Raw genomic sequence first — 14,167 nt, forward strand, 5'->3', positions numbered from 1 at the left:
GTAACTAAGGACAATTAAGAAACTTTTTCTTCTTTTTTCGTGCTTTTTGTGACATTGACCATCTAATTAGGTTGCAGGGTCGTGGTAAGAGTCTTAGTTAGTGACCCGAGTTGTGGAAATAGGTCTGCGGGACTTGCAGTGTCATAGGACGGCTGATAATCACGGCTAAGTGAAAAAGGAAGACTGCCACGAGCAACACCTAGAAGATGTGTTCTGCTATGTTAGAGAAAAATGAGGAAAATAATATAATGAAAAAATATTGCAAATTATTATATACCAGATGTAGTATAACATTGTATATTTTAATCTCTTTATGTATTATATTAGCGTGTGTCGGTTGGATTGTTCACATTGTACAGCACAAACATATCTCTACCTCCCAGCCCATACCTTTTCGCACTACTGTTTCCCCACACCAACTTCGTACACAACCAGAGCATGAGCAAATTAGGAGAATGGAGTATCTCAACAATTCCTTCATCCAATTGTTACAACAGCATCCATTGGTGATCAATACCACCGATTGTTGGGTTTGTGGACTTTTACCCAATAATACAGATAAAGGAATGCCATATTTAGTTCTACCCTTCGCCTTAAAAGAATCCGCTTGGGCTTACACCTCTATGTTTGCCAATGCCTATGAGAACCAACATCCACATCCTATTGGTCCATATAGGGATGGAATTGACGTTAGTCATGACGCGCTAATAAAAGGAATAGTGGCTATGTCAAAACATTATAACAAATGTAATGAATTCCCTAATGATGAACGACAAGCATACATTGATTGGAATGTAACACATTACGTCACTAGTCTTACAGACAGAGCCTAAAGGAAAAAATCCCCACCTATATATACTGTACCCCACCAAGGTCACCTATGTCTCCAAGGAAATGGTCAAAGTCTTAAGGCCCAATTGGGAAAGAGCACCTGTAACATCACATATACCTATGCATCCCAAACTTCTCCACCACTGGTAGCGTCTCAGGGAACATATTTCGTTTGCCATGATAGAGCCTATACATAGCTACCAGCTGATTTCTCAGGAACTTGTTATATGGTTTTTCTCCTCCCTCCGACATATACCGCTCCTTCAGGACATCATAGAAATAAGAACAGGAGAGATGTCTTTAATCAAAAAGACACAGCAGGACAAGAGGGAGGCGACTTCCTTAAAGGATTCCTCCGATTTTGGGGCCCTATGGCCAATAGTAGAAACATCAGGCATCTCATTCGAGTAGTTGAAGCAACAATAAATGAAACTGTCGGAGCGCTGGGTAACATCACCGCCGAGCTTCAGGCGGATCGTCTTATGACATTACAGCACAGAATGGTGTAGACAAGACATCATTCTTGCAGACCGTGGTGGAGTCTGTAAATTGATCCGATCCAGTTGTTGCGTTTACATACCTGATAACGCACCTACAGTATACCAGGCCATCTCTAAATTACACCACATTGCTGAGTCCATCCACTAGGACGAAGGAAGTTGGTCTCTGATGGGATGGTTTTGGGGATTACTGTCCACATGGGGATGGAAGGTGCTGACTTTCATTGGAATGATTTTAGCCATTGTCTTTTCATGTTGCCTCTGCCTACAATGTGGTCCCGCCATCTGTGGCCTTCGTGCCACCATGTGTGTCACAAGACCTATTGCGCAGAAAACAGAGAATATAAAAACGATGTTGCAACAACAGCTTAAAGACATTATGGCTATTGAAATAGGCTCAGATTAACGTGAGTTTATATATTGCCTGCGTAATGGCAAAAAGAGGGTCTGAGGAAATTCGGTTCCGACTCCATTTTGTGTTTCACCGTCATTTTGTGTTGCCCTCACTCAGGCAGCCCGGCAAACAGAAAACTCTTGCCCTTCGTACTGCCACGTATTGAATAACCCCTCTATCCTTGAGGTGAAGTCGATACCAGGAATCAGTCTGACTCACTAATCCTTATCCAAATTGCCTGTTGGCCTCCAGTATTCTCGTCCCGACTCACTAATCCTTGTCTCAAACCATCTGTTGGTTTTCATTGTCCTTCTCCCCGCCTTATCCTACCTTGCAAATTGGCCTTTTCGCAATACACAAACATGTCTACCACTGTTGATTAACTCAGGGACACCATTATGAAATTACTTGTGGGGTTAGTCAAAACATGACCTAGGGGTGGATAATTTATTCATGTGACGTCTTGTTTTTTCCCAAAAACATACCTTTTCATTGGTTTAAATTTTGGGCATTGGGAGTGTTCTTATACAGATGTAAAAGAATATAAAAGACTGTGAGCCTCGGAGTAAAGGGGCAGTCCCCTGAGAACATACCATTGGTGTACTTCTAGGATCACTGTGCATAGCTGCAGCTAATAAATCCTGTTGCCTACGCTAAACATAGTGTCCCGTGTCTCTGTACAACAAAGCAGGTGAACGCGGAGATTTAGGCGTGCCCTGCGCCACTAGGCTCTTAAAGGCCTGGTTCTTCAAAATCCAGCTAACATCATGCAGTGCACCTTCCTGGGGGAACACCCATTGGGGGACATTTCTAGGGGGCAGCACAGAAACCCCTCCCCCATTTGAGCCCTCCCGAGATGAAACCCTTGGACTTCAAAATAGGGGGGTGGGGGTGCCCGGTATATTACAGGTACAACTCCATAGTCCCATCAAAATGACACAACATACAGTCTCTGAAGTCTAGCTTCACCTCCACTCCCCATGTCCCGCACAATACCAGGTAATACTCAAGTAACTATGATGTGGAAACGTATCACTGCGAGTCGTCTTCAGCGCCCGTTGATGCAGACTGTTGGGAGGCCGACATTGCTCCGTCAGTTCGGTGTACACGTTTTACTTGTTTGAGGAACTCCTCTACTTGATGCGGGTTGGTAAAGAATTTTTGTTTGCCCTGATGAGTAATTCTGAGCCGCGCCGGATACAATAACGCATAATCAATCTGCGCCTTCCTCAGCTTACTTTTAACGTCTAGGAACTTGCGCCTCTCCTCCTGTACTATGGGAGTGAAGTCCGGGTAGAAGGAGAACGTGTTCCCGTCATAGGACAGGGTCTACTTGCTTCTTGCTGCTCGTAAGGCCACGTCACAGTCCCTAAATTTCAAGAGCCTCGCTATGATGGGCCTTGGACTGGCTCCCAGGGGCGGCCGCGGTCCAGGAGACCTGTGTGCCCGCTCCACAATTAACTGATTCGAGAAGGATTACGCCCCTATCGCTGACAGAAGCATTTTTTCTACATACTCTTCCATTCTTCCTGTGTTTGTGGATTCTGGGATATTCGCGTATATTGTTGCGCCTACTGGGCCCTTCCAAATCCTCATTCTTGGAGGCTATGACTCGTAGTAGCTTGTCCATGTGGTCGAGTTGTGTGGAGTGTTGAGACGCCTTGTCTTCCGAATCAGAAATGCGCCTCTCCGCTTCCTTAATTCTGTCTTCGTGACCTTCCAATTTATGCGCAATTGCGTCCATACGTGAGGACATGCGATCAACTTTGTCCACTATGGTGGCGAAGCCTTGCCGTACTTCTTGCAGTATACTCTGTATGTCGCTAGCCTTTGCCGTTGTCGTATTCTGGGCCTCACCCTCTCCCTCCAGATCGCAATCATCCGGTGTGCCGCGTGTGTTGCGCTTCGCTTCAAAATTCAATTTGGGTTGCCTAGTGTCCGGCTTCCCCATGTTGGTACACTGGCGGGAAATATCGCCAAGCTAGATCCTGCACTGCCTAGTTACAGCTCTTAGTGGCCTCGACTAGACTAGTTCGTCGTCAGTGATCAACCCTCCAATAGCAGTGTGCAGACTCCCAGGTAAAGAAGACAATCAAGTATCCAGCACTTTAGTTCCTGTGGCACTCTGTTAGGCACCCCTCAGACATCAATACCAGGGCCAGGCAGTACAGCATAGGTATAACCAGTCCACAATACTCTCGTTGCCCAGGTTCATCAGTATGTTCCCCCAGGGTCGCCTGCCGCTCTGACTCTTCCTAAAATGCTGGTCGCTCCTGTACCTTCAGAAATGGCGCCTCAGGTCTGTGCGAGACCGGCCTCTGTCAAGTCATGGGGGGGGGGTCACCGCCGCTAGCACCCGCCTTCTCTCCTCTTCCCAGGCGCTATGACAGGTGGCAGATCGTTCCGGGGGGTGGGGGGGGCGGGGGAGATACAGCTGATCGCTGCAGCTGCCACATAGCCTAATGTGACCCAGGGCCCCCGTGCCCCACCAGCACTCCCCCAGAGCAAGTCACTTTGCGCGCTCTTCTACGCCAGCTTTTCTACCAGGCAGTAGCGCGACTCGGGCGCAGCTCTCACAACGCTGCCGCCAGCCCCGCTGTCCTGCATTGCTCCCAGTCACTTTTGCGGTCGCGATCCGGGGAGGCCTCCGCCACCGAGTCCCGACCATACACAGGCGGCGCGAGTCGCTCAGGGCCGCCACTCCCGTACGCTCCGCCTATTCCTTCTTCTTGGGCCTAGTCGGGCGCAGCGCAGCCTCGGTCTCCCGTGACAGCCTAGTCCCCAGCAGCGTCACCTCCGAGACTGCTCCTCACCGCGGGCAGATCTTTCTCAGGGCACCATGAGGTCAGGGCGAAAGCAAATCACCCCAAATTTTCAGCAAGTCCAGTTGGGGGTTCCTCTGCCAGGCAGCAAAGTTTCAGTCGGCAGATGGGACCAGAAGTAGAATAAATGACAGGATTACAGCTCCGGGCTGCAGGAGCCTCACACTAGTGCGGCCATGTTGCTAGTGCGCCACCTAGCGCCCCCCACTTTGTTTACCCTAATACAGGATTTTGAGCCAGGGTTAGATGATGAAGTAATTTTCTTGGACCCATCCTAAGCAGTTGAATCTTTAGAGTGGGAAACTCTCTTTTCCACACTACAAAGGATAGGACTCCCAAAAGTGTTCATAGATTGAATGAGAATATTCTATACCTCCCTGATGACCAGCGTATGCCTAAATAGTATATCCTTGGTTGATGGTTCCTGCCGGCATATCACAGGGCATGCAACAGGGGTGCCCACTCTCACCCATTCTTTTTCTGCTGGCTTTGGAGCTATTAGCTGCTAGGTTACAGCAACAATATGCAGAACATGCTTTTAGATACTTCAGTAGACAGATTTTAAAATCCTTGTGCGCAGATTACATGACTATTCATATCAGGAAATCCAAAACTGTTTAAATGATACATTGTGGTAACATATACATTTTGGAATCCTACTGTATATCACAATTAAATGGAGTCAACCCCAAATCTTCCCTTTCTCTAATATTACCATGAAATTCACATCGGATTTCTCCCTGGAGTGGTGTGAAGGATCCATAAAATAGTTAGGCATATAGGTTAGTCGTGATAAAGATGTTAGCATGTGCAAAAACTATGGCACGGCTATTAGTAAAATCACTGAGCTGATTACTCGATGGGCGACTCACCTATTGTCACTGGCCAGATAAATAGCACTAATAAAGATGATGAATCTCCCCAAATTGTCATATCTGTTTGTAAACATACCCTCTTTGGCACGATTAGGACACAATTGATCCGGGTGACATTATGGGCGGACAAACAACCCAAAACTGGATATGCCCTCCCATCAAGGAAACTTTGAGGCACTATATTCAGAACTGTATTATCTATATGCCCAGGCCCATTTTGCTACGTATTAGTACCGGTCAGTACCATACCTGCCACATATTACAGTTGTAACAGATTGTATGACCTCCATCCCACATCAATCTCTGATTGGTGCTCTGGTGTCCAACCAAACACAAAACATAGCTGCCACATGCACGATGATTCCATGGGATAGACTGCGGACAAAGGTGGCCGTTGATATAATGTTTATTGTTTATTGTTTATTGGGTAGCATTTGTTAAGCGCATAGTTACCCGGGGGGGGCATCCCAGCGCTGGGCAACCTAAATATCCCCAAAGAGTTAGAAGAGGTAGGACTTGAGAAGTTTCCGGAATTTAAGATGAGCGGGCTGAGAACGTAAATATTGTGGAATACCATTCCACAATCTAGGAGCATTATAAGAGAATAGGCGACCACCTGTTCTTGCTCCGTTTAATTCTCGGGACAAACATTAGGCCTTTTCCACAAGATCTAAGGGTCCTATTGGGCACATACGATTTATTCCAAGAGCTCATAAGGTGGGGGGGGCATTTCCTGATAAGGATTTGTGGACAATGCAGAGGGCCTTGAATTGCATTAATGTATTCTCCGCGCTCGTCCATCAGCTACCACCCACTGCTGCCAGTGACTTATGAGGCGCGGGTGATCTCTCAGATGGCTGATCAAGGACTCCGACGTTGGGGAGACCTTTATTAGGGAGATATCTTCCTTACACTAGTGGAATATAAAGGGAACCTTCTGCATACATTCCTTGACCTCTTTTATATTACCGACTGAGGCAGTCGTGTAAAGCGGCACCCTCAACATTTCCCATAGAACCAAGTCCCTTTGAGACAATGGGAAAACTACTTTCCACTAACAACACCAAGCACCTAGCTCCTGCAGCTCAGAAGCAGATGCCCTTGATGGAACAGAATAGTCAGTTGGGTTGGAAAGAAGATATAGGCCTCCAACTGATGGAGGAAATCTAAAAACGTTGATGCGCGCAAACTGGTATGGGCCTGAAAGTTTGGCCTATAGGGAGGACTCAAATTTTAACAATTGTGGCGCTACAGAGGCAGGCTTCCTGTACTTGGTCCTGTGGTTTAGATATTTTGGAGAAAGGTGACATACAAGTTATCCATCATGGTAGAGTGGGAGATACGGATGGATCCCAGAATCGCCCTGCAAGTTTTTTGTTTTTTTTGCAGTTTTATATAGCGCGAACTAGACCCGAACCGAATCAGGTATCAGAGCGCTTTACATAGCACCAGTTACGTTACATGAGGACATACTTTCATTTTTTTTTATTAGGCACGGGGAGATTAAGTGATTTGCCCAGAATCACAGGAGGTTTTGTGGCGTCGTTACCGAGACTCGAACCCAGATCCGAGGTCGAGCGCCTTAGCCGTTAGGCCAACCCTTCTCCTGGATGGAAGAGATTGCTGCACCTCACAAGAAATGTCTTGCATTAGCGCTATTGGGAGTAAAAAGACAGGTTGCCTGCTGGTGGGTAAGAGGAGGTCTCCCAAATTTACAATGGCTGTATTCCATGGTCTATTGCAGGGTTCTTCAATGTTGGTCTTGGAGGGCCGGATTCATGCCAGATATGTAGCATATCCACATTTAAATAAATGCAGTTATCATGAAAATCTGGCATGGATGGTGACCTCCAAGACCGACACTGGAGAACCTGGTCTATTGATAGCGAACAGCTGGAACTTCATGCGGATTTAATGCTGCCATCTTCAGCTCAAGAGATATATGCACTCCTCTCAAGACAAACCTACTCAAATCAGGTTCAAAGCGAGGCTGGGGAAATACAGAGGCTGACCGTGTTTGACTCTGTCTGATTGCCCAGCCACACGTTGTAGGCATTCAAAATAGTATCTACACCTTAGGCTTGACATACTGTCTTGCATGTAATCCCTCTTCTGTTGTATAATGCGTCATTGTTAAATTTCAATGCGTATTGAAACTGACATGTCTTGTAAGTTATTCAACAGTACTGTCAAGGGGACTATTATATTCTGGATCGAGTGTGCAGGTTCTCTCCTAGCCAGGCTGGTTCCATTATACTAATGCTTTTATATGAGAATGTGCGTTATGCTCTGTTAAGTTATAAATGGAAATGAAAACTTAAATAAAAAAGATTAATTAAAAATAAAATGGAAATGAAAACCTCTAATAAATAGAATATAAAAGTTCCTTTTTTATAGGCTTTGACAGGCACAGCTTCTCTAAACTGTGTAATATTGTTTGGGCGCAATACACGAGATTTAAATTAAAAGCCATAACTGGCGAATGGTTAGACCTATGCTGATGTATGACAGGCATTTACAACCTTTCTCCTACTTATAAAAGTCGAAGGTATAAGGTGGAGAAATCTACTATTTTTTGTAAATTTGGGAAGCAACATGCTTGCCATTGTTGATCATAAAAGCTGGTAATAATTGAGGAGGCCAGGTGGCACTGCAACTAATTTGGATGGGAAACTGTTCCTACCTAATGTAGTTTGTCCACAGAAGCGACCAGCGCCTTGCCATCAAGCACACATACACAGAAAACTAATCAGGAGGGAATTAATTACAGTTTGGGATATTTACTTCGATGCCTTATTGCAGCAACCTGTGCATTATGGCCTCTACTTTTCACTGATACTCATCCTATAAGTAAATTGGTGAGTAGACACTGATGAATGATTTCCACTCCAGGGATTGTCTATAGTCCTCTGATAGATTGTGAGCTTCAGAGCCACTCGAATTCCAGCATAATGCACTGATCTAGACATTAATGTGTTCAGTGGTTGAAGGCAAGAGTCAGAATTCACAACCAGTTGACAATATAGCATTTTCTGCTCAGTCTCTTCCAATAGATGTAATTTTGCCTGACATATGACAGAAGGCAAACATTTCCTCAATCTTTAGCAGCAAGTATTGTTCTGTGGCTAGTCTGTCACCCAGCACCCACCCGAAGTCCAGGAAAGTCTCAGTTCCCCCCTCTACTTTATGCCTGAGATGCTATGGACATTCAGTCACACCTTGTAAGCTGAATGCCCTGCATTTAAGCCTCGGATCCTTACCCTCCTCAACTTATCTTAGAACAGATGCAAACACATTGATTCTCTACTTCAATTCCAGCCTGCGGGTGCCATTTACACCACCTCTTCTTTTCAGCAAATATTCATATCTGCTTCTGCCAAGTCCCACTTTCTTTTGTGATGACAGCTATTTTCTCAAATGTCATGCCAGTCAGTGGCTCAACCTGAACCATTACAGGATTTCTGAAGAGCTGTTGGGCACGCTTCAATATGTGGGCGTTTCTCTAGACTCTTACTTCCCTAGTGGCAGACCTTCTCTTTGGACTTGTAAGATAGTGCTTCAAGTGAGATCAGACTGCTACAGAATCTTCCAGGACCTGCTGCAAGATTTCTCGGCCCATCCTTGCCACTGTTTCTGACCTGGAGACACCCCCCAGTGTCTTTTGGACCGCATCCTTGTGCGTTAGAAGTACCAGTGCACCCTATCATGCCATTTTTCACTTTAAGTCTTTTTTGGATTACAGATTCCTCCGAATACTCTTGTTCTTCAACCTATGCACAAGACACAATGATTGCTCCCATACTGTTCATACTCTGTAACAGCCCACTATATAGCTGTGCTAATCATAATCAAACATTCTAAAGCTTCACAAGTAATCTGGTCTTCACTCATTACCATGGGAAAATGACTAAAAGTAATTGATTAAAGGATGTTTTTACCCACCTGAAACACAATACTGCAAACTGAGATTCGTTCACGTGGCAGCTGAATGAACCACTATACCTCTTCAATTTGGCCTCATGATCTTAGATCAACAAGTCTACACTCGGCCCCTTGAGGAACCTATAGGTGATCATGGACTCGAGGCTAATCTTTATTACACAAGTAAACCAAGTAGCCTAACGAAGCTCCCACATAATGAGATGCTTAAGATGAATTTACATATATATCTTGGGTTCCAGCGAAAAGTCCAGGATTCCATGTCTTTGGTTCTCTCCCATCTTGACTGTGCCATTGGTTTATAACTTGGATGGCCCTCTTAATATCACAGCAACTTAAAGGATTAAAATTACTACTACCAAACTGCTTTTCAATCTACTAATGCAGACCCACATGGGAGGACTTCTGTAAAGTAGTGAGTTCAGAACGGGTCACGCAATCACTTGCATGACGTAAGATCTGCATTGACCTGACGTAAAAACATTTTCTCAGCTCCATGCCCCACGCTAATCAAAGAATTACCCTGATTTAGAAAAGAAGGAACTGGGCACTGTGGAAGAGCTGGCACCTGTTGCTGAGATGTCCTAGACTGCGAAACACAGCAGGTGTGGGAACTTTCCAATTTAGGATTCTATTTCTGGGTCAATGGTGGTAGAGCATGTATAACTGCACTGCACTCATGGTTCCTTGCCTGGCAACGTTTCTTGGTTGTATTGGGCCTCTGATCCCTCTTAGTTCCTCCACCCAATCCTGCGTCCCAGGACCTCTCTTGGTGTTTCCCTTCCCAGTTCCCCTTTTCGTGTTAGACTCTGCCCGTGTGCATCTGAGCGTGGTCTTTGTCGCTTACATTTTGTTTGTTGACCAACCGGCTGTTGTTGCTCGAAGAGTTCTATGCTGTTTTGCATCCTGGGGATTAACACAGGTATCCTGGTCAAAGGCTGATCTCATCACCATCTCTTCTCAGCAAATCCACATTTTTAGCCTTATCTTGACACCATACCACATAGGGTTTCATATGCCTCACTGGCACCTAGTAGCTGGAGGGATCATTTATAAACCTATGTGCATAGCTTGAAGTGCTATCCTTGGAAATGGGCCACTTTTCCTTCAGCAAAAACTGCTCATGTATCATCAAGTAAGATCTTTGCACACTAGGCTAGCTTCAGTAATCCATTGACACAAACCAGCGGAACGTTCTTCTCTGTTCCGTCAGCCAAACTTTGGAATTCGATGCCCACTCAAATGAGAATTGACAATCAACTCCACTTATAGAAAAATATTCAAAACTTTACTTGACATTTTGCATCATTGGATTTACCAAATGCTAAGTAGATACTTGTGGTTGCATATACTCTCACACTTTTAGCACCTCAACATGCTTACTAACTATGACCCATGCTGAATCATGTTTAGAGCATGGGTGTCCAGGAAACCATGGAAATTAGAGGAATGCAATGTCAGCTGGTCTCATGGTGCCTCTGCCCGATGTCCATGAAAGCTGCAAGTGTTGGCTTGCTTCTTCAGCTCTGTATCATTTCCTGTATTCTTCTTTCTCGACCTCTCATCGTGTAAAAGGAAAATCATTCAATTTTCTTCAGAGTATTGGGCTGGAAACAAGTGACTAGTTATAGCAAATTCCTCCTGGAAAATCTATTGCTGCTTCGCTGAAGAGTAGTGTAGGCGTTCCTTACAATCACAGTTAGGAATACTGACAAATTCTTCTCATACATAATGTCATTTGCAACAAGAACGTGCTTCTATTGTACCTGACAGGAGGAGCAGAAAGCATGGATTACTTTAGGAACTACTTAGTCCCTTTCTTGTAAGGTGTTTCATCATGAGTCACCACTGATATAATATTCCCTTCTTCTGGAAATCTCCTTTGTTGGACACCATTTCCCTTGAGGAGGCCATAGTCATGCGGGCATGATGCAGTCATCCAAATCTCGTCACACAACAGACACGGCAAGTCTGGATAACCTGTGCTGTTTTGCTCTGCCTCATGTACAGCAGCTCTCTAGTACAGGAACCAGTGACACTCAGAGCTGCCCATTTGTTTTGGACATCTCATGCAGTTAGTGGGTACCAAGCCACTTTCTAAAGCTCAGGTTTTACATTGCAAAGAGGGCCAGAAATACCAGAGCTGTTGGAAAGTGCTTGCTTTGCACTCACTGCTTGCCTTGCACCTAAAGAAGTACCACCATTTGTGCCACCAAAGGGTTGAAGAAGGATTGAGAGAAGTGTGGACTAGAAATATTCGAAGAAGGTGTGCTTGTTTGATTGAAAGATCATGAACAGTTTGCATTAAAAAATATGTTTTCCTAAGAGTTGATTATGTTTGAACATCTCCCCACATTATCTCAATTATTACAGGAACCTTGTGCTATGAGAGGGACTTCACAGAGTTGTTTCACATTCAAAATAAGATTAGATTAATCAAAACCACAAATGTATTCATTAAAATGCTATTAAAACACATTTAGTATAAGTGCTCTGATAAATGACTTGTTTTATTTTTTCTAGGGCCTACAACAATACAGAGTTCAACATGCACAGTTCCAGGGTTTGCCAATCCTAGCGCCTCAGTATACTCACCAGCCTCCCAAGCCAGTGGAGCTTCTGTCTTTGGAATGCCCAACAACCCGAGCATGCATCAGGCACAGCCGCAGTATACCTCCATTATAGTGACGGCACCATGCACAACAGCATCAACCAGAGGTGGAATGACGATCGCGTCATCACAAATGGTGTCTCCCCAGTATGACCAGATGCAGACTTTCACATCAGCACCACCTGCCCGCCGTTCACATAATCCATTTTTATAAATTGTGCTTCTTGTGCACGGCTAAAGAACAAGACACTGACCTTCGAAACAATTGGACATATTTTTTTTTCATTATACCCACCAAGTGTTGGCTTTTTCCACCCCCTCACTACTTCCTATCAAGTCCCAGTTGTTCTATCTGCTTTAGCGAGTTGTGTTCTTTCTGTTTTCGCCACTATCCCTTTTTTTAATTTCAAAAATTGTTATTGAATTGAATAAGTTTCACATGTACATTGTACACAGTTGTCTTTCTTGGGCTGCTTTACATGACTATCCCTTTTAAAGGATTACGTTGCACCAGAGCGATTTGTTCTTGAGTATTACTGTTTCCCAACTCTACAGTTTGTCTTTTTAAGATACATTTAGCTACAAGTAACTTGGAAAATTGGACTGTGTTATCCATTCCAACTCAGGTTAACGTAACAAATTAAGTTCGATACTCAGGATAATGTAGCCAGTTAGGTTTAATTTGTTTCGGAAAAAACACAGCCTGAAGTCTTTCTGGCCATCCTTCAATACCTCACTACCTATCTGATGTCGAAAAGTAAAGAAGTTCCTGTTAATGTATGTCTCCACGTGTTCTGTGACCTTATTTATATGTAAAAAAAAAAGGCGTTATTTTAAGGAATACTAATAAAAGTCAGTGGATATTTTTATAATAACCGTTTCTTTATATTGTCTGGTGCAGGTGTGTACGCGTGATAGAGAGAGAGGGATCTCGAAATCCTGTATTCTGCCTGCGCGAATTAAAGCCTGCTAAGTGTTATCTAAGGAATTGTGTAACTGAACACTTACCATGTCTCACATCAACCCCTTTCATTGCACTATTGAAAGAGGGACCTGGGAGGGAAGATTTAGTGAACCAATTGTCCAGCTCACAGATTAAGCTGGCACCAGTGTACCAGATCACTAGTGATAAAATAAAAGACACAGGGAAAACTAAATTTCAGTGCTAGGGCACAAAGAAATAGGTGAGCAAAATGTTTAACATTCTGTTGCAACGTTTTCTTTTTACCACGTGAGGTTAGATTCAACTCTAACAACTTTGGTCACCCAGAGTCTGAGTAAAGGAGAGATTCCAAAGGGAGACAGGTGATTAATATTATAAGCAACAAAAGATCTCTATTATTTGTTGACCACTAATGTGCATTAAATTGACGTCCGATTATATCAAATACTTTTATAATACATGGAATTCTGTCATCGCTGTATAAACGGCGGGCACTAATTTCTTTATAATGGGCGATTATAAAGAAAAGACATCAGAATTCACTATTATAAGGGTATTACAGTCGAGATCTGTGTCACAATGCCCACTGCCAGAGCCAGCAGCCAAGGTGAAAGGCAGGCCAGGTCGAAGCATAATTAAATCAGCTGTTTAAAGCAACAAACAGAATGTTGCTTTTCTTTCTTCTGCTCTGTTTTAAAGGGGCAGAGGAGCGTAACTCCACCCCCCAACCCCGCTGAAAGCCAGAAAAGGCAAAGGACAAACATAAAATGGTAAAACATTTGTATTATGTTTTTATTTTTCGTCCTGCAGGCTGGAGAGAGGGGCGTGGCCACCCTCACTGATGCTGCAGTTGCAGCACCATGGAGGAGGGGGGAGTGGTGGGCATTGCCAAGGGCGCATGGTGATTTGGCCAGCCCCAGGGGCGTAGCACAGGGCCCCGCAGCCCACGCTGTGCGGTGGGGCCCGAAGCTCCAGGGGGCCCCCTCGGCACTGCACTCTGTCCGGAGAGCTCCTAATTGAGCCCGGAGGGGGCCCCTCTACAAACCTTGCAGGAAGGCCCCCTCAATTTTCATTAAGCCAGTGGCCAGCCCACTGAGGCCGGCCAAACTGTCATGCGTACTTAGCATTTCTCCACCAAGCTGTGTTGTACAGCTGGGAGGAGCAAGCAATACAGGCTCCCAATCTATATCTGAGAGCCGAACCAAGGCGATCAAACCAACCCCAGCGCTGCTCACATGAGAGCGGCGCTGGG

The 14,167-nt window shown here is 44.7% G+C and overlaps 1 protein-coding gene across 3 annotated transcripts in view; it reads left to right on the forward strand.

Annotated features, from left to right (window-relative positions):
* Positions 1-12,826, forward strand: part of ENTHD1 (ENTH domain containing 1) — a 1,583,016-nt gene extending 1,570,190 nt beyond the window's left edge. For 2 of the 3 annotated variants that reach the window (XM_078683401.1, XM_078683403.1), the window contains exon 8: positions 11,885-12,826. In XM_078683401.1, coding sequence (XP_078539527.1) covers positions 11,885-12,186 — 302 coding nt within the window. In that variant the 3' untranslated portion in view covers positions 12,187-12,826. The remainder of the gene's footprint in view (positions 1-11,884) is intronic. The other variant, XR_013608914.1, reaches the window with a different exon arrangement.
* The last annotated feature ends 1,341 nt before the right edge of the window (positions 12,827-14,167 follow it).

Source organism: Lissotriton helveticus, chromosome 1_1 (assembly GCF_964261635.1).
Source record: "Lissotriton helveticus chromosome 1_1, aLisHel1.1, whole genome shotgun sequence".
In the NCBI taxonomy this organism is placed as follows: Eukaryota; Metazoa; Chordata; class Amphibia; order Caudata; family Salamandridae; genus Lissotriton; species Lissotriton helveticus.